This window comes from Ictalurus punctatus, chromosome 15, assembly GCF_001660625.3.
Source record: "Ictalurus punctatus breed USDA103 chromosome 15, Coco_2.0, whole genome shotgun sequence".
Lineage (NCBI taxonomy): Eukaryota > Metazoa > Chordata > Actinopteri > Siluriformes > Ictaluridae > Ictalurus > Ictalurus punctatus.
In genome coordinates this window covers 12425227-12449673 of record NC_030430.2, presented here as the reverse complement: position 1 = coordinate 12449673, position 24447 = coordinate 12425227, and the positions used below count along the sequence as shown (strand labels likewise).

Sequence of the window (24447 nt, the reverse complement as noted above, 5' to 3'; positions counted from 1 at the left end):
TTTATCAGTGCATGCTGAGCGATTTATTTAATGTTATGAATAAAAACATATCTGATTGCATTTCTCAACATGCATCTCATACATCTCAACCAGTAAATACATGCATACATCTCAATCAGCAAGAGAAAAGGTTCCTATCTTAACTTATTTATTGTTATTATATTCATGATTAATTAATTAATCAGTGGTAAAATAATAACAATAATAAGAAGAATAAGAATTATTAGACTAACAAAACTATTGTTTTCATAATTTTTTTTAATTATTACATTAGGGGCCAAGCACCGAAGGTGCGTAGGCACCTCTTGTAATCATTAGTTTTATTCTTATTATTATTATTAGGAGCCATTCAGCAAAGGTGTGTAGGCACATCTTGTAATCGTTAGTGTTCTTATTACGGGTTCAAGCTCAAAGGGCTGAAACCCTATTGTAATTGTAAGGATTTTTATTTATTTATTTATTTATTTAATTATTATTATTCTGCCCTAAACTGTGCAGACTAAACCATAAGGCTTATAGAGCTGAAACTATGAGGGATGGTAGTAGCCCAGAGTACTACAGCATCACAATGTTTTGGCCTGATCAGCCAGATGGTGGCGCTATATTGGGCATGTTTAGAAAAATGGCCATACATTTTTTAACCGTTTGTCACAGATTCAAGTGTCTTATATCTCTGCAATCTTTTTGACCAGACAAACATGAAAATGTATTCCACAAAGAAAAAATTTCTGCCATCTTGTATTTTTGTAAAACCTACTTTTGCGAACTAGTAATAGGTTTTCCGTCTGATCAGGTCCAAACCAGAGCCAAACGGATCTATGGAGCCTTAATATCAAAAATTATTAAAAAAAAAGTTTGAACTTTCGACTTGACGTAGCTATGGTATGCGAATACACAGGAAGTAGGCATGGCCCCTTTTACGTAAATGGCTATAACTCTTGAACAAAATGAAATATCTTCACCAAATTTGGCACGCATGTGTTTTAGGACAATCTATGGTTCTGAATGAGACTCAAGTGTTTTTCAGAGACTCAAGTGTCTGGAATCATCTTTGGAATCATCGGGGCCAGATGAACAAAACGTATATCTCAGATATATATTCTATATATACAGCTTCGGAACATGCCGTCCAAAATTTATGGATTTTGTGTTCATAAACTGTTTTCATTTAATGCATCAACAACAACTGCCACTTCATGGTCACAAATTATAATGCAATTTCAAAAAATGCTAATATCTTTTGATTAGTTTTCCCTATTATAATTACATGGGACTTGATAGATTTCATGAGTCATGCTGAGAACAATGATAGCAATTATGCCATGTTCATTTGAACTTGCTGTCTGCCATTTTGAATTTCATTAAAAACATTCTATTTTGAACTCGTTCTAGAGTGCTGGCCCGATTTTCATCAAATTCAGTTCAGATCATATTTGGACCATGCCGGCCAAAAGTTATGGATTTTGTGTTCATAAACTGTTTTAATTTAACACAACAACTTTGATGGCATGATGCCAAAACTATTCAGAGGCTGTATCTTTGCAAGGCTCTTGCATATTGACACCAAACTTTGTGTGGGTCATTGTGACCCACACTGACCACGTCACATCAATTTGGTCACAGCACCACGTATTGGTCAAATAAGATAAACAATTAAATCATATAACAGTTGATTGTATTTATGAATATTCAACCATTTTGCCTAAAATCATATACAAATGTCTGAAACTGCACTTTTTTACAGTCAGTCTTTATGCTCCCTGCCATGCTTGTATATCTCCTTGTTTAGCCTCTTTAATGCGTGGCCCCGTAATTGCTGCTTGCAGCTATATTTATTATTGTCATTATTATTAAGGGACAAGTCAAGAATGGGCAATGGCCCCTATTGTTTTTATTAGTTTTCTTATTATTATTATTATTATTATTCTATTTATATGTTATATTTGGAAGTCTGTAGCAGCCCATAGAACCACTTGTGGGAAAGTTCTGAAATTTGGCTCACAGATAGAGAACATTCTGATCTGTTAATGGAGCAAATTTGGAGTCTCTAACTCAATCCCTCTAGCGCCACCAACTGTCCAAATTTTCACTCACATTCATGTTAATAACTTTTGTACCATGAGTCCAAGAAATGAAATTCCATGGCTCAGGATGATTCGATTGCATGATCATTTTCTGTCATGAAATCTTTTTCCGCCATTTTTCTGAAAAATCTACCTTTTTTAACTTGTCCTAGGCCGTTTGTCCGATTTCCACGAAAATTGCCATGCATCATCTAGAGACAGTTATGACAAAAAGGTTTTTACAGTTTTTGAATGACACGTCAACAAATTCACGGCATGCACGCCAAAATGGATGTGATGTATATCTCCATAACACTTTGAGGGATTATGATGAAACTTGGTATGTGTCATCAACATTAAGCTCTGCGCTGAGCAGCAGCGTTTCGGAACAGCACCACCTAGTGGTCACGAGCTATGAAAAAAGCAAATTTTTGCTAATAACCTCTGAACAGTATGTTATAAAATCAACAAATTGGTCTCATAAGAAAGGGAACATACCAAGTGCAACGATATGAAAATTCATATGTCAGCCATTTTGGATGTCGGCCATTTTGAATTTAGTCTTAAAATGCTGTCTTTTATGAACGCCTTGGCATATCATTATGAATCTCAGTATGTGTCTTTGGGACGAGGCTTTGAAGGCACTCAAAAAGTTTCAGGACAGCGCCACCTTATGGTCAAAATTATAATGCTATTACTAAAAATGCTGATAGCTATTAACTCCTTTTGCCTACTGTCATGAGATTGGTTTTGATAGATTTCGTGGTTCATGCCGAGAACAGTGATACCAATTACGACATTGTTGAGAATACTTTCCGGCCGGTATTTTTAAATGATTTGAAAACCTTGCAGATAACTGGCTTGACCCCAGTATTGCTGCTTTCAGCTATATTTATTATTATTATTATTATTATTATTAATCATTGCATATATTATTATTGGCCTATCGGAAGTATCAATTATTCAAGTTCGACACATGCATTCTGATTATCCATGATGGAGCGAGAGATGGCGATTGATTCCAATAATGAGAACTTATTTGTGGAAGTTCAAGTGCCTTAAGGAATCAAATAAATCTTACACCTAAACATGTAATCTTTGCCAATCAGATTAAAATACTTTGTCCAAAACTTAGATCATAATACGAGTTTAAGCACAAATTTAAGGACGCACATACAGGTGAACGCCATTAGTTAAACTGATAAGTTAAACTGATAAGTTACAGGTTAAACTGATAAGTAGTAAATATTATTATTTTTTAAAACATTATAAATTAATAATTGTTTTGAATTATTTTTTAATTGTGTTTAGTTTCTTTATGCAAAAATATACACAGTTATTCATAAGCTAATTCACAATCATGTTGCCCATTTAAGTAGCTTCAGTGCAGTTAGCTATTTTACAACTAGTTATCAAGCCTCAGCCAAGACTTGAAGCACCCCTAGGGGCGCTATTGGTTCCTCCGTATCCAGATATAGCTGCTTTTGGCAAGTCAAGTTCTTACGACTCCGACGCTTCTACTTTGTTTCCCTTGTATAGAGGTCACAGCACTTCAGGGAACCCGCTATTGCCAGCAAACATAGATCAGTCAAATCTCGGTTTGTCAACCTTAGTGCTCTCAGGCACACACCTGATAGTTCATACAGGAGACCTCTATTCGATATGATGACCGGCAGATGCTTAATACTACTGAGATCTTTCATGCAAGGATATATTCATGATTAGATGGGGACCCATACTTCTCCACCTTGATCCTCCATGTTTCATCCATCCTGTGCACAGACACCACCAAGACATCCATGACAATCACTGACCACTCCCTCTCCATTATTCGGTCTGGTTTAATAAAGGATGAGGCCACCGGGATAACCGGCTCCACCCATATCTTGGAGGAGGACTTCCTGAGTAGCTGTTCCACTCTCCACATTATCCTGTTGTGTCATGCACAGTGTGCCTCACACCTGGACAATGTGATTCAGAGTTCCACGCTCCCCACAGGCTCCATGGCAGGTGTTGTCTATGACAAGACGATCGTTCCCCTTTGCACACCTTGCCTTTGTAGAAAGGACTCTGCCACACAGTTGGATGCCTCTAAAGTGAAGGCATGGGAAAACTCTCACCGGCCTCTTCAGCCAGTAGTGGCTTGACTCATCAACCTTCTTGTCGGTAAGTTCCTTGCCGTCCACTAAGCATCCCAGCTGGGATTAGGACCATGCATTTCCTTTTGTCATCCCTCACAATCATAAGGCCCACTGACTTCTTAGCATTCAGGGACATTCCACTCTCCGTCAGGGCCCTAGTCAGGCCACTTATCTTGTCTTGTTCTCTCTCGGGCCATTCGGCAAATCATGCCAAATCATCTGCGTACGCTAACTCATCAATTTGGCTTACATCCAGGTTGAACCTGATTTCGTGGATAGCCACCTTGACAACAATGTCCATAAAAAGGATGAACAGGATGGGTGACAGTGTGTCCCCTTGCCTCACTCCTGTACCACATCTGGTTGGAGTGCCACTCAGGCGAATGGTTGAATTCTTGTACAGATGTTCAAGGTAGTTGATCAGCGGTGGAGGAACGCCACTTGCTCTCTTCAATGATAGCATCCTTGGAAATGGTGTCAAATGCCTTAGCCAGGTCCAGAAAAAGCATCACAACCGGTCAATTTGTGCAGCAGGAAGCTCACCTCCAAGCATCCGTCCTTCTGGAGGACGGCATACTGAAGAGCGGAGAAGACTAAGTTGTTACACAGCCTATGTGCAAGGATCTTGTGAGATGCTCACGTAATTGTGGAAGTTATTGAGATTGGCCTAAAATCTTCAGGGTCCTTAGGACGGTCTACCTTGGGTATGATGACTACACTGGCCCCAGTTAGCATCCTGGTAGTTTTTCACCGCCGTTGATGTTGAAGTAGCTAGCCAGGGATTGTTGATGCAATCTTAGAAGACCTTTCGCATTTATCTTGTCTATCCCCATAGCAGTTTTTCCTATACCCTGCAGTGCCACAGTTATTCTCCCAGGGAAATTGGTTTGACTATAGACCATCTCTGCTCCATGCCCTACATGCCTTCCATGCCACCACATGCCCTTGGTGCTGATTGCTGACTAAACACCTCCACCCCGTAGTCTTCCAATCCATAGCAGGTGCGGTCCCTACTGAGGTAAGCCTCTCTCCAATGCCCCTCCAACATGGTGGCCGCTGCAGCTTTCCACTTGAACTTATAAAGACGTTGGATGTGTGCATAGTTGGCCCATCTGATCTGCTTTCCAGACACTAGTCTGGTTTTCACCCCCCTTTTAGATGGCTTGGGGGTCCATTTGCATGGAAAGAACTTCCCAGTGTGGACATTGAGAAGTTGAGCAGCTTGCTGCTTCATAAGCCAACCATTCAGAAGGTCCCTTACAATGGGTTTCAGATGTTCAGCCCCCAGACAAGGCTCGCTGATGTCTCTGGGGGCCATCTTCAAACGCTCCCCTCTCCATTCGGCTAGGAGAACCAGCAATTTTTTACCAGACAATTCTGACCGATGCTGTGAAGAGGCAGTTGCAGGATCACTAATGGTTCCTGCCTCGCTATTGCTGGCTCAAATTTAGCCGGTTCAGTAGATCTGCTACACAGATGAACACAAAGAAAACACCAATAGGTCCCGTTTTTCTCGGATAGGCCCATTTGGCCACTACCTTGTACAAACGGGTCCTTGCGCCCCCTTTCCCATCAGTCCTGGCTCATGTCCCGTCTCATGTTCTCGTAGATGGTCTCGCTGGTGTCACTGCTGTCGCTGCTCATTGTCCCCCGTCTGTCGCTGCTGTCGCTGCTCATTGTCTCCCGTCGCATGGTCTCAATCAACACCCCCCGTTGAGGCAGTAATGCCTCACCCTTAACAACGTACTGGCCAGAAAAGGAGGTGGAGGACATCACCATCCGCCGTGCGCAGGGGATCACACAGCAGGCCACCAGAGCCACAAGGAGAAGGAGGATGAACAGGGACACTCCCAAGCAGGTCAGGGCAGCAGTCCAATCTCCAGAAAGAAACCAGGAGAGCCACGGCGGGAGGCGGAGACTAGACCCAAAGCCGGAGTTAGCCACTTGCTCTGCTTGGAGGGCCTGTAGTTGGCCCAGGACCTTGGAGAGGGCACCCTCAGAACCAGTGTGCAAAGGGATTGCAGCACAGCATTCGGGACCAATCATTGCACAGACACCCTCCTCGGGGGCCCGCATCTGGTCAAGGACAAAACGGTTCTGAGCAGCCATGAGGGAAGTGGCATGGAGCTGATCACGGACCAGTCCAAGAGCACTCACCGAGTAGTTAATGAAGCGTTGCTCGTTGTACCACATGTAATTAATCCATGCCATGTTGCGGTTGATCTGCACGGCCGGGAGCAAAATAGACGCTACACCACTGCCAACGGCCTCCATGGCTCTGTAGCGAGCAGGAACGCCAACGGGGGTGCCCCCAAAGTCAAGATGGATGGTCTCATCAGCTGCCCAGTCAGAATAGTTCGCTGCACCAGCGTCACGGACATACTGAGTCCACAGGGCCACATCGCGGCGTGAACGGGATCGGCTGGATGACGGTTGGTCAGCCACCAACAAAACACGGGTCTTACCATCCAACCTAACCGGGGCGCAGCATCCCCGCCATTCCGCAGGCAAAGTCTGGCGTACACGTTGGCCCCCGCAAAACCAGAAAACATCCGCAAGGGGAACAGTACCAACACTAAGATCAGGTAGGGGAATTGTCACGCTGGGGGTGCATGGGGATGAATCACAGACAGAGAGGGTCTCAATTTGCAAATCATTAGCGAACAGGGAGACATTACATCGGGCAGACACGTTTCCTACAGGATATACGCCAACAGAGGAGCAGAGGCAGATGGGAAAGAACAAGGGCAGAGACGGTTGGACGCGGACAAAAGTCGATACTTGAGTGGATACTGGGTGAAACAGGCATGAGGAGCTTGCATTGTACATCCATGATGGGCCAAAGTCAGCAGAAAGGGCCCCAAGGAGGCACACAGTAGGACACAAAAAATCAACAGAATAGGGGGTGGTGAGGCATTCCGTTAGGTTCCCCATAAGGAACATAAAATGGGGGGTGAGGCTACGATCATGACATACGAGACACGAGCGATCTGTCACAGATCGAGCAGTATGGACCATCCATGCCAGATACATGTTACTCTGCTCCTCCGTAAGTGAGGTGTTATCGGTGGAGATTGAATAGTATTGTAATTTCATTAATTTATGTGCGATCGGAGTTGACATCGGGGCAATGAGGAGGGGGTGGAGAGCCCGGGATGCGAAAGGTGACCCTGTACTATCATGGTAAGAACACGCCGTAGCTGAGCAAAGGAACGGTAGCCACAGGGGGCCAATAGTAGGCAGCTCGAAGGAGCACCTACTCGCCCGTGCCCTACCAGTAATTCTAAGATGTCCTACGCGAATCTCCACAGATCGAGCTTGGGAGAAAGTGAATGAGGCCAAATAGGGACTTCTGCCAATCAGGGACTCTTCATGGACGAGTCTAAGGAGAGCTAACGCGCACATCGAGCTACGGGAACCTATAGTTGAGCCAGGGGCCGTCCAGGATCGAACATGCCTAATACGGGGAGAGGGGGTTGTGCGGGAAGTAGCAGCCACTAGTGGGTGTAACGTGTGATAGGAATCCAGGGCATTATTGAAGGTATGACTAGTCCTTTTAAACATTGGGTCGTAGAAAAAGAAAAAGAGTGCTATTAGCCCTGCTGCAAAAATCACTCTACCCCCATATGTGCTACTATTCTGTGGAACTCGTCCCACCGGTCCCCTCCGGAACCGGTGGTAGGGGAGTGCGCAAGGATTCATGCGGAGACTGAAGTTAATGAAGTAAGCTCAGGTAAGTTCAACTGTGCTTCTAGGGACTGTAGCGTATCCAAGTCGATTAGGCTCAGAGGCAGAGCGGGGTCGTCAAGGTCCTGACAGAGAGTGGCAAGTGTAGACAGAAAATCCTCCTCCGTTGGGGTTACAACTTCCTGTGGGCTGGTAACTACGACACCCGTCACTTCTACTCGGGGCGAGAGAACAGTAGGGCTACTGGCATCAGACTGAGACAGTTTATCTAGTTTTTCCACAGCCCGCCGCTTAGTCTGGGCTCGAGTGCCGTAGGCAGGGCTCAGGGATGCATCCGAATCACTGTCACTATCAGTGAACACCACTGCCCCAATGGGCTGTCTTGTACTGACTAGTCCTGAGGTCGATGGTTGTTCGTCGGTAGTGTCTTGCAGTAGCGGTCCCTTACCTGGTTCGGCGCGGCTGCAGTGGTTCAAGTGATACCAGTAATTCCTCCCCTCAACTTTCACAGCCGTGGGGGTTGCAGCAACCACGGTGAACGGTCCTTCCCGATGTCCCGCAAGGGGGCTCTTTCTCTTGAAAACACGAATGTATATCTGGTCCCCCGGTGCCACTAGGCGCACGTCCTCCTGTACCTCGTTCTCTTCATGGACTGCCTCACGAACCTGTGAATACAAATGTCTATGGATTTGGGTGAGGGTTCGCACATAATCCTGCATTTCGTCCTCCAATTGTGCCAAAGACGGCCCTGTGTATGGACCTCGGGTGAATGCCATAGGCATTGGGCGCCCAGTAAGCATTTCATGAGGAGTCAAGTGCGTCATAAGATTGGTCTGTGAACGCATCTTCATCAATGCCAGTGGTAAGGCCTGTACCCAGTTTAGGCGAGAGCTCTCGCATATTTTTGCCAATTTATTAACTAGGGTACCATTCACTCGTTCCACCATGCCCTGGGATTGAGGATGATATACACAGCCTAGCTTATGATCTATCCCCAAGGCGGATGCCACATTGTCAATGACGTTATTCACAAAGTGGGTGCCGTTGTCCGAACTCAGAAAATCTGGAATACCGAACCGGGGAATGACCTCGCGACATAAAAATTTAGCCGCGGCCCTCGCAGCTGCCTCCACCCACCTGCTGAAGCGGTCTACTATTACTAGAATGTAGCGCTTCCCTTCTCTCCGGTTGTCTGCTCCCATGTCTACATAATCCATCATTATATGCCGGAACGGCCCAGTCGGTGGGGGAATATGTCCTAAAGGGGCAGTAAAGTTCTTTCGCACATTGTTCTTGATACACACCTCACATCTTTTCAACGCATAGTCCACCATACTGGCCAGAAATGGGGACCACCATTCCTGATGGATTTTTCGGATAGTTTCGGTCCTATGGGCGTGATCCAAGCCAAGGGCTTCTTTGATTAAGAGCGGGAGGTAACAGGCTGGGGCTATACACAATCCTTCTATGCTGCGCCATAATCCAGTACCCGCCTCTTTTTTCGCCCCCCGTTTTATCCACGCTGATACTTCAGCCACACCTGCGGTGTTCTGCAGCTCCACTAAGTGGGCCACATTGTCTACCTGCGGATGCTGCAGCGGACTCTCCCCGGGCTGAGTTAGGGACATCATCTGCCCAGGCCCTACGGCAGCTTTCTTAGCTGCCTCATCCGCCAGTGCGTTCCCTTTAGTGATAAAGGAGTCATCAGTCCTATGTGCCCTGCATTTCACTACAGCTAATTTTGTGGGCAATGTCATAGCATATAGTAAATCTGAAATCGCTTCCCCGTGTGTCACGGCGGACCCATCTGCCCGCTGGAATCCCCTTTGAGCCCAGATTGGTCCAAACACATGGCAGACTCCATGAGCATAGGCCGAGTCCATATATACAGTGCAACTCTCATTACGGCCCAAATTACACGCAGCTGTCAACGCCCATAGTTCAGCTAGCTGGGCCGAGCAGGGTTGGGGGAGGGGAACACTCATCACCACCTCAAACGTCACCGGGTTTCGTCGTGCTTCTACTACTGCCAACCCAGCCTTATTGCCCGTATCAGTACGATAACAGGAACCGTCCACAAAATACGTATGTTTAGCATTATCAATAGGGCAGTTCTCCAAATCCGAACGCGCTTTCAAAAATATCTCTGATTCCGCTACGCACTCATGGGGTACACCATCTATCGGGGTTACCAGTTTATTGGCCGGATTCCCCGTGGTGCACCGTTCTATAGTGAGCTCCGGGGCTGACAGGATGGAGTCATATCCCGTTCGACGGGAGTTCGTTATCACAAAGGTCTGACTTGTTAGGAGCGCATGCAGTGCATGGGTCGTATATAATGTAACTGGGTGCCCCATGGTGATTAAGGACGCTTTCTGATATGCAAATGTGGCCGCTGCCAAAGACCGATAACAGGGTGGCATCCCTTTTTCCACGTTATCGAGAGCCGTGCTGTAATAGGCGATGGCCTGTTTTCCCATCCCTTGTTGCTGCTGAGTTAGGACGGCCGATGCGTACCCCTTTCTTTCGGATACATAGAGGTGAAACGGTTTGCTATAGTCTGGGTTAGCCAATGCAGGAGCGGTCATTAAGGCCATTTTAATATCTGCGAGTGCGGCTAGAGCTTCAGGAGTCCAGTCGAGGGGGGCATTTGGCTGTGATTGGTCTGCTGCCTTAATCATATCCCATAATGGTTGAACCCTTTGTGCGAACTCACATATCCATGGGCGACTGAACCCCGCCATTCCTAGAAACGCCAACATCTGTCGCACGGTGGTTGGCTGTGGGGCCTTGCGTATGGCCTCTACATGCTTTGGTGCTATAGTACGGCTTTCTCCCTCTAACACACGACCTAGGTATTCCACTTTTTGTAAAATTGCAACTTTATTTACTTACTTTGTGGCCATTTTCGGCCAACATTCTTAGAACCTTTAGGGAGTCGTGCTGGCATTGTTCTTTGGACACACTACAAATCAAAAGGTCGTCGACATATTGCAAGATGGTGCTACGGCACTCCAGGGCTGAGAGGTCTTGAGCCAGTACCTGATTAAATATGGATGGGCTTTCACAGTATCCCTGCGGAAGTCTAGTGTATGTGTACTGCTGCCCTTCATACGTGAAAGCAAACAAATGCTGTGAGTCTGGGTGCAGTGGCACGCTAAAAAATGCTGAGCATAAGTCTATGACAGTATACCATTTGGTCCCTTCTGGAATGTTCGACAATAGGGTGTGTGGGTCTGGCACTACTGGTGTTTCAGGTATCACGATTTGGTTAATAGCACGCAAATCATGTCTCAGTGTATAACGCGCCTTCACACCAGCTCCGTATGTATGAAGCTTACAGTCACATAAATTAAATGCAACTTTCTCCAATTTTTTTTTTTTTTTTTTTTTTTTTTTTTAAATCTTATCCAACTTATCCAACACACATATCTCTTTATGTATGGAGCTCATGTTCAGAGCACATTATAAGCACATATATTATAAGCACACACATTTACAGTACACATTCCATTCATACACCGGGCACGCTGTATTGCGCGACCCGGACATGGGCCCAAGATTTATTCCCCTCTCTATCTCAGACCTGGAATCTTTCACCAGCAGTATTAGGGGTCCCCACCAATGCTCTAGTAGCTCTGGGGTTTGAGGCCTCCTTTTCCACCTGCCTCTATATCAGACCTGGAATCTTTCACCAGCGGTATTGCAGGACTTTCACTCACACAACACATATACAATTTCCTTACGCAGTCTTATGAACCTTATACAATTACAAAATTACAATCTTCTACAATCTACACTTCACTTACCTCTTCTCACTCACTCAAGGTTCTTTTGGAGACCAACTTAGTCTTTCTTCCCACCCCGGGGGCTTCCCAATCGTAACAACAGACCACTAAAACAGAGCTTTGAAATAACAGGCGTCTGTAATGCCTTCTTCCTACACGGCCTATCTGTTGCTTAGAGAGCGAAGTCCCACGGGAGAGATTCCAGACATATAGATCTTAGCCCAGTCCCATCTGGGGTGCCAAATGCTGGCTCAAATTTAGGCTATTACCCAAAAACACTTAAAATTCAACATAGAAGCCAATACTCACATCTACCTCTGAGCCCAGTTGGAGATAGAAAAAAAGACACCAGCCGTGAGTGAGAAGAAGCAAGGGTCCAGCTTTATTGGTTCCGTTCCACCACACGAGATCCACACCGATGAGAATTCTCAGAAGTGATCTGATACCCTGAGCTTAAGCTCCAGTATTTATACTGTACTTACACAGTAAATAACCCATATGTTGCAAGAAGACTATGATATCACTACCAATAGGGTTAAAAAAGAGCTCATCTACCTTACTCTTATGTTCCAGAAAAGGGCCATTTCACTTACACATAGAATCAAAACCAAGGGATTTTAATAACCCAGAAAATCAAAACCAAGGGATTTTAATAACCCAGAGAATCAAAACCAAGGGATTTGAATAACCCAGAGAATCAAAACCAAGGGATTTGAATAACCCAGAGAATCAAAACCGAGGGATTTGAATAACCCGTAAAATCAAAAGTGGAGAGACAAAACAATCTAGAGTGACCTCGGTCTTACTCTTATCTCGCGGGGGGGCAGCTTGACTCAGCCACCCTTATAAATGGCTCCTCATGGTTCTCTCTTAAAATTAAGGCCTTCCTTGCGAGCCTGCATTTCTAGTTTATAATTTATTGATATATTTGCTCTATATCTCTATTTTATATATAGTTATACTGCTTGAAAAACGGTTTACTGTACTTACTACTTCATAATATCATTATATTACCCTTCTACTGTCCTACATATCCTATTATTCTGTTTTTTATAAAGAGTATATATATTATTATTATAAGATATTACCCTTATAATATCTTAATATTCCTTTATATTATTCTTATAAAGTTATAGTAGTATGTGTGTGAGAGAGAGAGAGAGAGAGAGACAGAGAGAGTGTGTGCGTGTGTTATGTCTACATGGCCGCCCTTGACTGTACGAGAGTGTGTGTGTGTGTGTGTGTGTGTTTTAGCACTCCTCAGCTCGTATACTTTTTTTACTTTTTTGACTAATAAACCATAGTGTATTACTCTTAAAGATCTAAGATCTTTAAAGTGTGAATCCAATTCGATATTCAATATCAGTCAATATTCGCCTCACACCGCTTCTGTGTGTCTTGGTGCCCGTCTTTTCTTCTTCTCCCCTTTACTGGATACTAGGTCTCCCGCATGTTTATTTCATGTCATTTTTATCCACAACACTATCTATCAGACCAAATGAGGCCTGTGCACTAAGTTCTGATCTGGAAGGATGAGTAGTTGATCCCTCAGGACTCACTGTAGGGTTGGCCCTTGGCAGGCGACGACAGTCCTCAGTGGCTCTTGGAGGGATCCAGGAAAGAGTCTGCAGTTTCTTCTTAATTGATTCTATAGAGCATTCTGGTATAAGTTGCCCCAACAAGGATTCCAGGTCCTTGTTAAGCATTCCATGTCTCCATACAATATCTACATGACAAAGGAGCACTTCATCTTCCTCCTTCAGCCATACTCTTCTCCTAGATGGTAACTTCACATTCATCCAGGATGCAGGAGGCAAAGGCTCCAACGGCCCAGTTACAGTTGAAATGGCAGTCTTAGCTGCGGGAGGAACAGACTCGGCCTTTTCCAACTCTGCTAAAGCAGATGTCCACTTCAGTGCCTCTGTGGAACGATAATGAAAGTGGGTCAGCAGCTGCTCGAGATGTTCCTTCTTTTGCATGTTCCCCCTCCAGATGCTGTTGGTATGCCTAATCAGTGCTGCATGCTCCTCTGCAGCCCAAATCAGTCTCCTTGTAGGTAGAGTTGCCGGCGTTGACTTTGACTGGATGCCGGTGGTGTCTATGCATGGCCAGGCTCCTATGCGAAGGGAAAACCTCATCGCAGTCTGAGCAGTTGCGCTGTAAAGTAGTCACGTTCAGAGTCTTTAGGGTCATCTCAGTTGCCCCTTCAATGGCGTTGCACTTGCTGTTTACCTGGTTGCCAGAGGGTCCAGGTTTCTTATTCTTCACTTGCTTCTTTGTAACCAGCAAAAAAGCCCCCAGCCGGAAGGTTAGCCCGACCAGGGGTTGGCCTGGATCTTGGTTTGGATGGCTCGACTGCTCCATCCTATCCAGTGGTCACCACGAGGAGGCGCCCAGGCCTTGTATCTATGAGTAAGAGAGTCATAGTTAATCCTCTTGTTAGTAACTTGTAGTGTACCTAACTACATTTTTAAAGGGGTTGCTTGACTGTAGCTTAACAACTTCAAACAATGAGTAGCCTATAGCTTGAAAAGCTACAGTTTCAAAGTAGATTCACCAAAACTGCTAAGAATGTACCATACTGTGCTATCAACTGAAGCATAAAACAAGGGCAGGGTGACGTGTCGCTATTGCACCTCTGACACAGCTTGTATGCGTTTAAAGAGATGGTTGTGTATGAAACCATGCTTCTAAAACTGAACAGAGGACCACCAGGGAGGCTTTCATCAGAACTAGTATAGTTTTTCCATTTGGCTCATTTCATTGTTTGGAACCAATAGCAAAGTTGGCTTGTGGCATGATCTCACATGGGTAACCCATAAAAGATCCCACTACATCACACTCATCCTATGGCCATTCTTATCAATCTATTAGCCCATTTCACCTTGTGGTCTTCTACTCAGTTATAGAACCACATACACTGTAGTGCTGCTGTATTGCTGCTCACAACTCTTGCATTTGTCTCCAACATTGCAAAGGCATTTGAGGGGGCTCAGCTGCCAAACCCTCTGCCGATTTCTGTACTTATTTCATCCTAGTGGGCTCCACAACTGTATCTGCTGTTCACTTCTCTCCCTGCTGCAACCATGTGGCATCAGAGGAAGCAGAATGAATAGGCAGCAGTATTTACATAGTCTGTGAGCTTCATGCACTGCTATTGTTATTATGCTGCAGTTAGGGCAAGGCTCTGTAAATGATGGTTGAAGATGCTCCAATTCAATTTCCAAACAATTTGGGCATTGCTCATTACCCATCACACAATTTCTCCAGGGCCTGGAAAAACAAACAGGTCTCCATCATGCCCTGCAGTACAAGTGGTTGGGAAAGTACACCAATTCACAAGTCCTCAACATGAGAATGGCAAATGGATGAGTGTGTTGTAGCGGGGAGCTTTTATTGCCTACCAAAATGGGGTCATTATCAGTGTTACTATTGGTACTGGGTGAACTGTCGCAGATTTTTGTAGCTTTATGTCTGAACCGTGTTTTCAAAAGAGCACTTCCTGGTTTTGACTTTTGCCTGTTTAAACTGTGAATATGGGTTATCCTTGTGTAATGTTGCCTGCATGTGTTTTTACGAACACCTTCAACACTGATTACAATTCTTGTGTGGCCCTAAATTAAACAAGGAAATGGGGAAATAAGAATATTACAGTGGTTCGAATGAAAAATGCCCTAGCAATGTGGGTGAAAAAAATGGACAATTGTGGAATGAAAGTGTAACTACCACATGTGGCACATCTCTCGCACAAAAAAAAACAAACAAACAAATAATGCTCCAGAAAAAAATTTAGCCAGTATGAATTCTCCTTTATTCTGAGGTTAACCTCTTAAAATCTCAGCTTATTGTTCCATTATTCATCTTAAAATATATTATCAGCAACTACTATGATTTATTCATTAACTACAGTGAAATTAATACAGTGAGAGGTTATGGAGGTATGAATGTAAATCTTGGCCTGCCAACAGATCATGGTAGCAAGCTATAGTCACAGAACTATGGAATCAGTGAATCATTTGTGACCCCATGCTATATGAAGCTTTTTTACACACTCAGTGGCAGCTGTTTCCTTGGTTTAAACATGTTTCACTTTTATTTATTGCTTTACAGAGACGGAGAGTAGAGGAAATTCTCGAGGATGAAAAGGGCCTAACCATAAACAGAAGATAAGTGGAGGCATAAAGGGAACTATATCCACATTTCCAATCAATGCCATTAAAATTGTGAAATACAGAAACAATATTATCTATGCATTCCCTGATTCCATTTTTATAATAGATGGCAGAAACATGCATTAATATTTTAGTATGTGTGAATACTGCTGATGGACTGCATAAACACTGTAAACCAATGCAATTGCTCCTGTTCTCTGCATCACAACTTTATTGAAAAATACAGTTATGTACTCAAGTGGTATGTAACATGATATCACAGTAGGTAATTATGTTCTAAACTGGGTTCAGAAAAACAGGAATGTTGTGATTATACTGTAATTTGATGTCCGATTAAATGTTGAACAATATGCAAAGAACTGCTTGTTGTCTATTCAGACCTTATTTTTTGTAGTATAGACAGATTATTATTACATCCTATTTCCCTTGTTCCATAATCATAGAGCTCATACTGGCCAGCCTACTCAAAGTATTCAATGTTGTGCAAAGTTTTGTAAAAGAGATGTAAAACAGATTCAGTAACAGCACAAACTACATGCAGTGAAAATTATTTTGCCTGAGGTTTGCCAGGTCTCACAGCTATAGGAATGTGAAATTGCCAGGAAAGTAAGGATGGGATTTTAAATCAATAGGCTGATTATCTCTCACACAAAACAGCCACGATACTGAACTTGGATCAGGATATGAAAATAATAATAGGCTATAAATAGTTTATTGTCACATTCAGCATTATCATCTTTTTAAATAGTTATATAGGTCTGACCCCTATAAAACAGAAAGAAGCTTGCATGCAGAGAGATTTGGAAAATTAATTGTTTGCAGTTTTAAACAGTATCTGATAGAAAATACACTCTGGATAGCAAAATTCTACTGCACAGTGCTAATGCTACAGTCAATGCACATTATCATGCAATGTGCAAGCCATAATCAAAGCCCAACATTGTGCATTAAGTAAAATCACTCCCTGGGTTACCCAGAAACCCAGCACATCATTTACTGTACTTGCTATAAGTCAAGCTTTCATTGTAGTGTATTGCCAAATGCACAACTACAATGAAGCAGAGAGCTCTACTGACACCAAGTGGCAGTTACACTTATCCTTCAATTACTGTTTGCTATGGTGTGAATAAACATTTCTATAAGGGTTTGAAATCATGAATTAATCTGATCAAAGTTGGTCAACATCTAAAATCTGCTTGCTTAAACATGCAATTAATATATCAACATATATATGTTTATTCACCTACCCAATCCCTTAGATCTTCTGCTCCTATAACTATTGTTACACATTATATATATATATATATATATATATATATATATATATATATATATATATATATATATATATATATATATATATATATATAGATAGATAGATAGATAGATATAGATAGATAGATAGATAGATCAGATGCTCCAGGTGGCAAATTATTCAACTGAAAATGCAGCTTATAATGATTTCTCCTGCAAATGAGATGCATAGCCAGACACCAGCTTCTGGCAGCATTCCTGGGGAATCTTAGTCCATTCCTCATGAGCAATGGCCTCCAGTTCATTAATATTCTTGAGTTTGCATGCTGCAACCACCTTCTTCAAATCCCACCAGAGATTTTCTCTGGGGTTCAAGTCAGGTGATTGTGATGGCCCTATAGAATCTCCCAGGACTTCTTCTGCAACCAAGCCTTGGTGGAATTTGAGGTATGTTTGGGATCATTGTCCTGTTGGAAGGTCCAATGATGCCCCAGCTTCAACTTCCTCACCGACAGCATGATGTTTTGTCCTAGGATTTCCTAACACTTCAATGAACCCATCTTGCCTTCCACACACTGCAGGTTTCCCGTGCCAGAGGATGCAAAGCAGGACCAGAGCATCACCAAGAAACCACCATGCTTGACTGTGGACAGAGTGTTCTTTCTTCATTCTTCTTCCTTCAGACATACCGCTGATCCATCGTGCTGATAAGTTTCAGTTTTATTTCATCGCTCCACAGAGCAGAATCCCAAAACTTCTGTGGCATGTTTATATGATTTTGAGCCAACTTTTCTTGTGCTTTTGGGTCAGTCGTGGTGTACATCTTGGAGTTCTGGCATGGAAACCTTCTGCGTTTAGTACGCGCCATACTGTGCTCACTGAAATTTCAGTGCCTGTTGCCACCAGGTCTTGCTGCAGGTCTTTTGCAGTCACTCAAGGGTTTTTCACAACCTGCCTTCTCAAAAATCTGGTTGTAACTGTTGATAGTTTCCTTTGTCTGCTCCATCCAGACATTTCATACATTTTCTGCCCCCTAGCCAGTTCAAGTACTTCATGTGTTCCAGATCAAGCACACCTGGTGCAACTAATGAAGCCCTTGATTAGTTGCATTAGGTGTGCTTGAGACAACATCTGTTTGGCATATTTGTGTTGTTGTGAGGGATTCTATTCAGGGGATTGAATAATTTTGAAACTGGAGAAATCATGATAAGTTGCATTTTCAGTTGAATTTGGGGAAACCACTTGACTCATTCCAAACAGCTGAAATTTTGACAATACTGATTTGCAATGGGGGTTGAATAATTTTGATATATCTAAGGTATAACAAGAGTTACAGTAGCAGAAGACCTAAGAGATCGGGTAGGTGAAAAACATAAAGAAGGTCACGAAGATATGAACGTGCTAAATTATGAAGGGTCTTATAAATGAAAAGTTCAATCTTAAATTGAATCGGGTATCTAACTGGAAGCCAGTGGAGTTGTCTAGGAACTGGAGACTCAGTTGAAGGCGTTCATGTAATGATCAGGGCTGCTGAATTTTGGACCATTTGAAGTTTGTGAAGAAGCTTTTGTGAAACACCACTGAGAAGAGAATTACAATAATCAATACGAGATGTAACTAATGCTTGTATAAGGACAGCAGTACTATTAGCTGTAAGAGATAGTCAAAGATGATAAATATTTCGCAGATGGTAATATGCTAACTGTGTAATGTTATTTACTTGTGCCTCAAACGATAAAGTACTTTCAAGGATGACACATAGACTCTTAACCCGAAGGGAAGGAGAGATAACAGAGTTGTCAATAGTCAGTTTAAAACTTTCACAATTTTTCAGAGGTTTCATATATATATATATATATATATATATATATATATATATATATATATATATATATATATATAATATATATATATATATATATATATATATATATATATATATATATATATATATATATATATATATATTAGTTTGTTACTTATTGTATCCTTAGAGTTATTATAATTACTGCACTTTTACTTGCAAGGTGTTTGAGACGTTTTATGCGGTTTGTAATACTGGATCTGCGCGTTTATTATTCGTGGTGTTTGGCGCCTCCTGCTGGTTGACATTGGGATTGATCTAAAGATAGGAAATAATGTCTACCTACCTATGATTTATATCTTATATTTACTTTTATTTATAAGTTCTAGGCAATACTGTAACATTAAAAGACATTTTCCACATAGTTGCAGGAAATTTAAAAGGCCTGTCTGGTAGTTTATAGATTATACTTGGTCATTTACAAGAAGAAGGCCTATGAAACATTTTATTGGGGAATATATATGGGTTATGGGGCATGTTTGTCTTTATCTGTTTGCCAAATTCATAAAGACACAAAAAAAACTTGTTCAGATGTAAAAAGCAGGATGCTTTCTTTCCTAGGTTCTTTCATTATTTGATAGATGAGGGAAAAACCGAGGTTCTTGAGTATAGGTTCTCGGTGAGAATAGTTCCATTGGAAATGACAAGTACTGAGGAAGTCCTTCGTCAATCGGTCGAGCAGAACTGACTGTGTTCGCGCATGCGCCGTACATACTTAGCCTGCCTCCGTCAAGGGTGTCGATTCCGAAGCTGAAACACTGGAGAAGGGAAAACGATACTGTATTCCTATATATATAAACAGAAAAAAAGAAAGAAAGAAACGGATGTGTTTCAGAAAACGAAACGGCTACCGCCCACCAGACCATTTTAATGCCAAAATTGTAAGTATGGTCGTCTAATAGCGTTTTTAAGCGAAACGTTTCAGTTTGCCAGCGGATGGTGGGTTTTCCCGTTTCGAAAAGGTTCGTGATTTCCTCGAGAACGGGGTCGTCCTCAGTTAAATCCCGGTCTCCTCTTTTTTACACATCAACACTAAACCTGTTTTTTTTCTGTTGTTTGTTTGTTTGTTTGTTTGTTTTGTTTTTGCTTGCCTGGAAGCGCTTAGGACTCAATGTGAAACCACCTTTCCTAGAAACAGACGAATGTCTGTGATAAGCTATGTAAACTAGTGTGGCTATTTGCAACTGAGAACGCGGCTACTATGGCTTTATTTCCCATGTGTTACAGCTGATTAGTGTTGCAGTAAAATGAGATGAATCGACACAGAGGGAAACGGTAGTTGTCATTTGTCTGTGGCATGTCTACCACTGTTTTGAAACCGGGGCTATGATCTAATTTTCCGAAGTGTTCCATGAGAAGAATCGTGTGTCTTCTGTGTGCATTTGTTTATTATGGGAAGAACGGGTAGCCTATAGGAAGATGGTTTGCTATCTTGGTCGGGGTCCGAGGAAAAAAGCAGCAAGTCAGTGAAGATAGCCTTTGGCTATCGAAGCAGATTTCCGAATACAGCCGGTTTAAAACAATGTGCTATTTTACATAGTGTTTTCAGTTTTTTGCCTATTCACAAAGTCCTTATCACCATACCGATGCCGTGTTTTTAAAGCGAACATTGGAAGAGACTCACCTAATACATAGATTAGCCTACAGTGTTGTGGGAGGGGGTAATTTTCAAGTCAAACATATAGGAAGTGTGGGTGGCAAAAATAGCTTGTAGTTTATATAAATTATAGTCTACTTATTTGCTTTTTTCCTCCTCGCTAATTATATTTTTATATCGTTGTTAAATTTATCGTCGTAATTCTCTCCACTGCATGCTCGCTCGAGTTCTTTTTCACATCTCGAAAAATGTTCTCCCTCTCTCTCTCCCTCTCCCTGTGGTTCTGGCGTAGTAAAGCGCGTTCCCGCGTCACGCTCGACACCTTCGTGTTGAATGAATCGGGAGCGCGCCCCGCGTGCTAGTCTAGCGAGGAGTGGGTGGGTCATGGAGCAAGAATGGCGCGTGGCGGTATGGAGCTTTGAACGCGTTCGCGTGCGTCGTCGCGTAGAGCGCGCGCCTTGTGTGGTTGGGGAAGCGCAGCGCATTACGCGCAGCACACGCGCGCTTTTGACGTAATTCAGAGAACTCCCGAGGTTATCAGGAATTTACGTGAAGAGGAAAAGTTGCACATTCCCTTTTCTTTGTGACATATGTAATCATAGTCATTTTAGTAATTCAATGGAAAAATGAATATTGACGTAGAAAAACTAGTGATTAATCAACAGTAACTGACGTTTCAAAATACAGGAAAGAGTGTCAGGTTCTCTAAATCTGTGTTGCTGTCAGAATATTGTTACGTTACTCAGCTGACATTCACTCAGAAAAAAGGGTACTAATCTTTACCTTTCCTTGTTGCTGGGGTGGTACCCTCAAGTGTATTCCATTTGTACTTTTAGTATGTATCTTTAAGCTATAAAGGTGTATGTAATGTACCTTTAAAGCTTTGCTTAGGTAATCACTGTGAGGTCCAATTAAGCACCTTAAATCACTTTTAAAGGTACACTCTCTCCACATTTCCAAGTAAAAGTTTATTAAATGTTTAAAAGATGTACCCTTGAAGGTACCATCCCAGTGACAATGAAAGGCTATTTTTTTCCTGAGTGTGTGGTACTAGAATTGCATAACAGCACAAATTAATACTGAAGAGACCTTTTGACTATCAATACCTTATATTCTATAAATACAGTACAATGGCTTAAATGAAGCCAAGTAATTTTTTTGTTCCATCTATAGACATTGAGATAAAATATAGTGCTTTCATTACCACAGTTCAATATTCGAGACCGTACACGATTGCATTATATTCACAGAACTACATTAATTGCAAATGTATGTGATGTGAAACTGATTGCTGTGCAAAATGACAGATTCCATAAAAACCACAAGCGCAATATAATACTATAAATTCAAAGACAGGCAATGGCACAAGACACACTATACAACAGTAAAACAAAAATAAGATTTTGTACAATTAGAAATATTTCTATCTAAATTATACATCATAATACAAATTTATGTATACTCACACAGACGAGAAAACATTGAGTTACATATAAAATGTTTTTGAATCTGTTTGAGGTCAAGAGTTTGTAATTATGTCCTGAATATGTGAAAGTTGCCTCAGCAATACTGCATTGACATAGCCAATCACATTTCAGACCTGTGCTCTGTTCGATTAATATTTATGCACTTGTCTAGGAGCCTTCTTCTGTTAGAAATATTCTGTAAATGCTGCTATGTCATACAAAAGCCCCATAATTCATAAAAGATGCAATCTCATCTTGTTTGTTGAATTGACAGTTGACAGTTTTAGTAAGCTAGCACTTTCTAATTAGTGTTGTGGATAAATTTTTCCACCAATATTGAGTCCATGTAATGTATAGTTTCAGAAGGCGAAAGTCATAATGCAGTGTTATAGACATCACACACTTACATAATCTCAGTAGCACGTATCATGTAACACTCCTGTAAAGTTACCATTTAAACTGTTACTTACAGACACATGTGATTGACCATGATATCACAGTGAGAAAAAAGTCTCATAGCAAATGTCTTTCTTTCTTGTCTTTAAATAATCAGGAATTCCTGGTTCCGGTGAAGCTGATCCAAGAGAATCATACAAATTTATTAGCACACTATCATTACTAGTAAATACTAACCTCTACAGTTTATAGACTTTATCTTGTTTTATGGGTTACTTAACAGACATTTATGAATGACTAAGAACTGGAGAAAAAAAGTAGAAAAGGAATTGTGACTGGTCCTTGGAGTTTGGTAGTGAATAAAATTTTCTGTGGCATTTTTTTTCTTCAATTCAATTATATATTTTTTGTTTGATTTTTTACAATAACCAAATTTTCACATGCCATTTTACACATTCTGGTAAAAACTTGAAACTGCTTTTTGGGGGACATTTTACTCCTGTTTCTATTCTGCTTATTATATTTTTTGTCCATCAGTGTATGTAATGCTAATAATAATAATAATAATAATAATAATAATAATAATAAGAAGAAGAAGAAGAAGAAGAAACAATATGTGCTATTCAGTGTCCTGTATAATTGTTTAATTTTAAATTAATTAAATAAATTAAATTACCCTTGGTAATGCTACACCTATAGCACCCTGATTTATTATTATTTTTTTAATTATTGCCTTAAAACTGCATGTATTTTATTTTGTATGTTTTAGAGTAGTTTAAACTTTTATTTAGTAATCTAATGTTTGTGCTCATCCTATCATAATTTGCTGGTTAATGCTGGTGTATTGTTAATTTGTTTGGGCATAATCCAATTTTTTTGTGTGTTTTATTGCCTTAAAACTGCATGTATTTTATTTTGTATGTTTTAGAGTAGTTTAAACTTTTATTTAGTAATCTAATGTTTGTGCTCATCCTATCATAATTTGCTGGTTAATGCTGGTGTATTGTTAATTTGTTTGGGCATAATCCAATTTTTTTGTGTGTTTTGTTTAGTTGCATGCTCGTGGTCAGAAATGAAAGCTGTGCTCATGTGGGTTAGTGAGGAATTAGAAGGTGTGACATTCAGTATTTGCTAGCACAGTGGCAATTTGGAACTGTCACTTAGTGGCAACTAACCTGTTATTGTAAATGTTCACTATTTATGTCACATTTGTTCGTTCATCTACAGTAACCGCTTTATACTGGTCAGGCTGGCGTGATGTGGGGACACACCCTAGAAAGGGCTCCAGTCCATCATAGGGCACCATGTATACACATATTGACAAATTCACACCTAGGGACAATTTATTGTAGCCAATCCACCTACTGGCATGTTTTAGGGAAGTGATAATGGAAAAAAAAAAAAAACAGGGCCCCAGATGCTTACTACTTGTAACTGTTTAGCAGAACTTGACCAGTATTATGGAACACTTTATTGGGAGTGCTCCTGCCTTGCTTATCAGAGTGGAGCATGAATCAATTGCGGATTCTTTAGCAGTTAAACTCATGCCCATTAGCCTCTAGCGTGTCTTAAATTCTTTTCATACAAAGATCTTGATAAATAGCTAGGATCATTGAATAGCAACAGCACTTACCCTTTAATGCTTAACCATTAATGATTACTTTATGGTTATAAATAGGACAATTTGAAGTGGTGATGTTTTGGTTCATTGTAGCTCTTCACGTAACTTTAAGATTCTGTTTTTGTCTACTTTAAAAATGTGTCAGTTCACTAATCAAACCAGAGAGGGTAAATAAAATGGGGGAAAAGTCTGTAAAAACTCTTCAATTAGTAGCTTCTGCCCTGTAGCTAGGCTCTGGTCTGATGAGCTAGCTTCAGCTAAATAATTTACATAAATGCATAGGATTGGATAAGGATCTGCTACATAGGCTGATGTGGTTAGTTTTTAGAAAAATAAACTATGTTCAGTAAACTTCAACTGAAATACAGTTCATGTACGGAATGTGTCTTTCTCCTTTG

General features: G+C 41.6%; 2 protein-coding genes across 5 annotated transcripts in view; both read left to right on the top strand.

The window, feature by feature from the left end:
* Positions 1–16204, top strand: part of LOC108275567 (protein LKAAEAR1) — a 33085-nt gene extending 16881 nt beyond the window's left edge. Inside the window, exon 4 of the mRNA XM_017486466.2 lies at positions 15790–16204. Coding sequence (XP_017341955.1) covers positions 15790–15849 — 60 coding nt within the window. The 3' untranslated portion in view covers positions 15850–16204. The remainder of the gene's footprint in view (positions 1–15789) is intronic.
* Positions 16205–19673: 3469 nt separating this feature from the next.
* The window catches only part of rgs19 (regulator of G protein signaling 19), a 52300-nt gene continuing 47526 nt past the window's right edge, over positions 19674–24447 (top strand). For 3 of the 4 annotated variants that reach the window (XR_006983780.2, XM_053686091.1, XM_017487189.3), the window contains exon 1: positions 19674–19850. Coding sequence is in view for 2 of the 4 variants with exons in the window: in XM_053686091.1 (XP_053542066.1) it covers positions 19794–19850 (57 nt within the window). In the remaining 2 variants the exon portion in view is untranslated. The remainder of the gene's footprint in view (positions 19851–24447) is intronic. The other variant, XM_053686094.1, reaches the window with a different exon arrangement.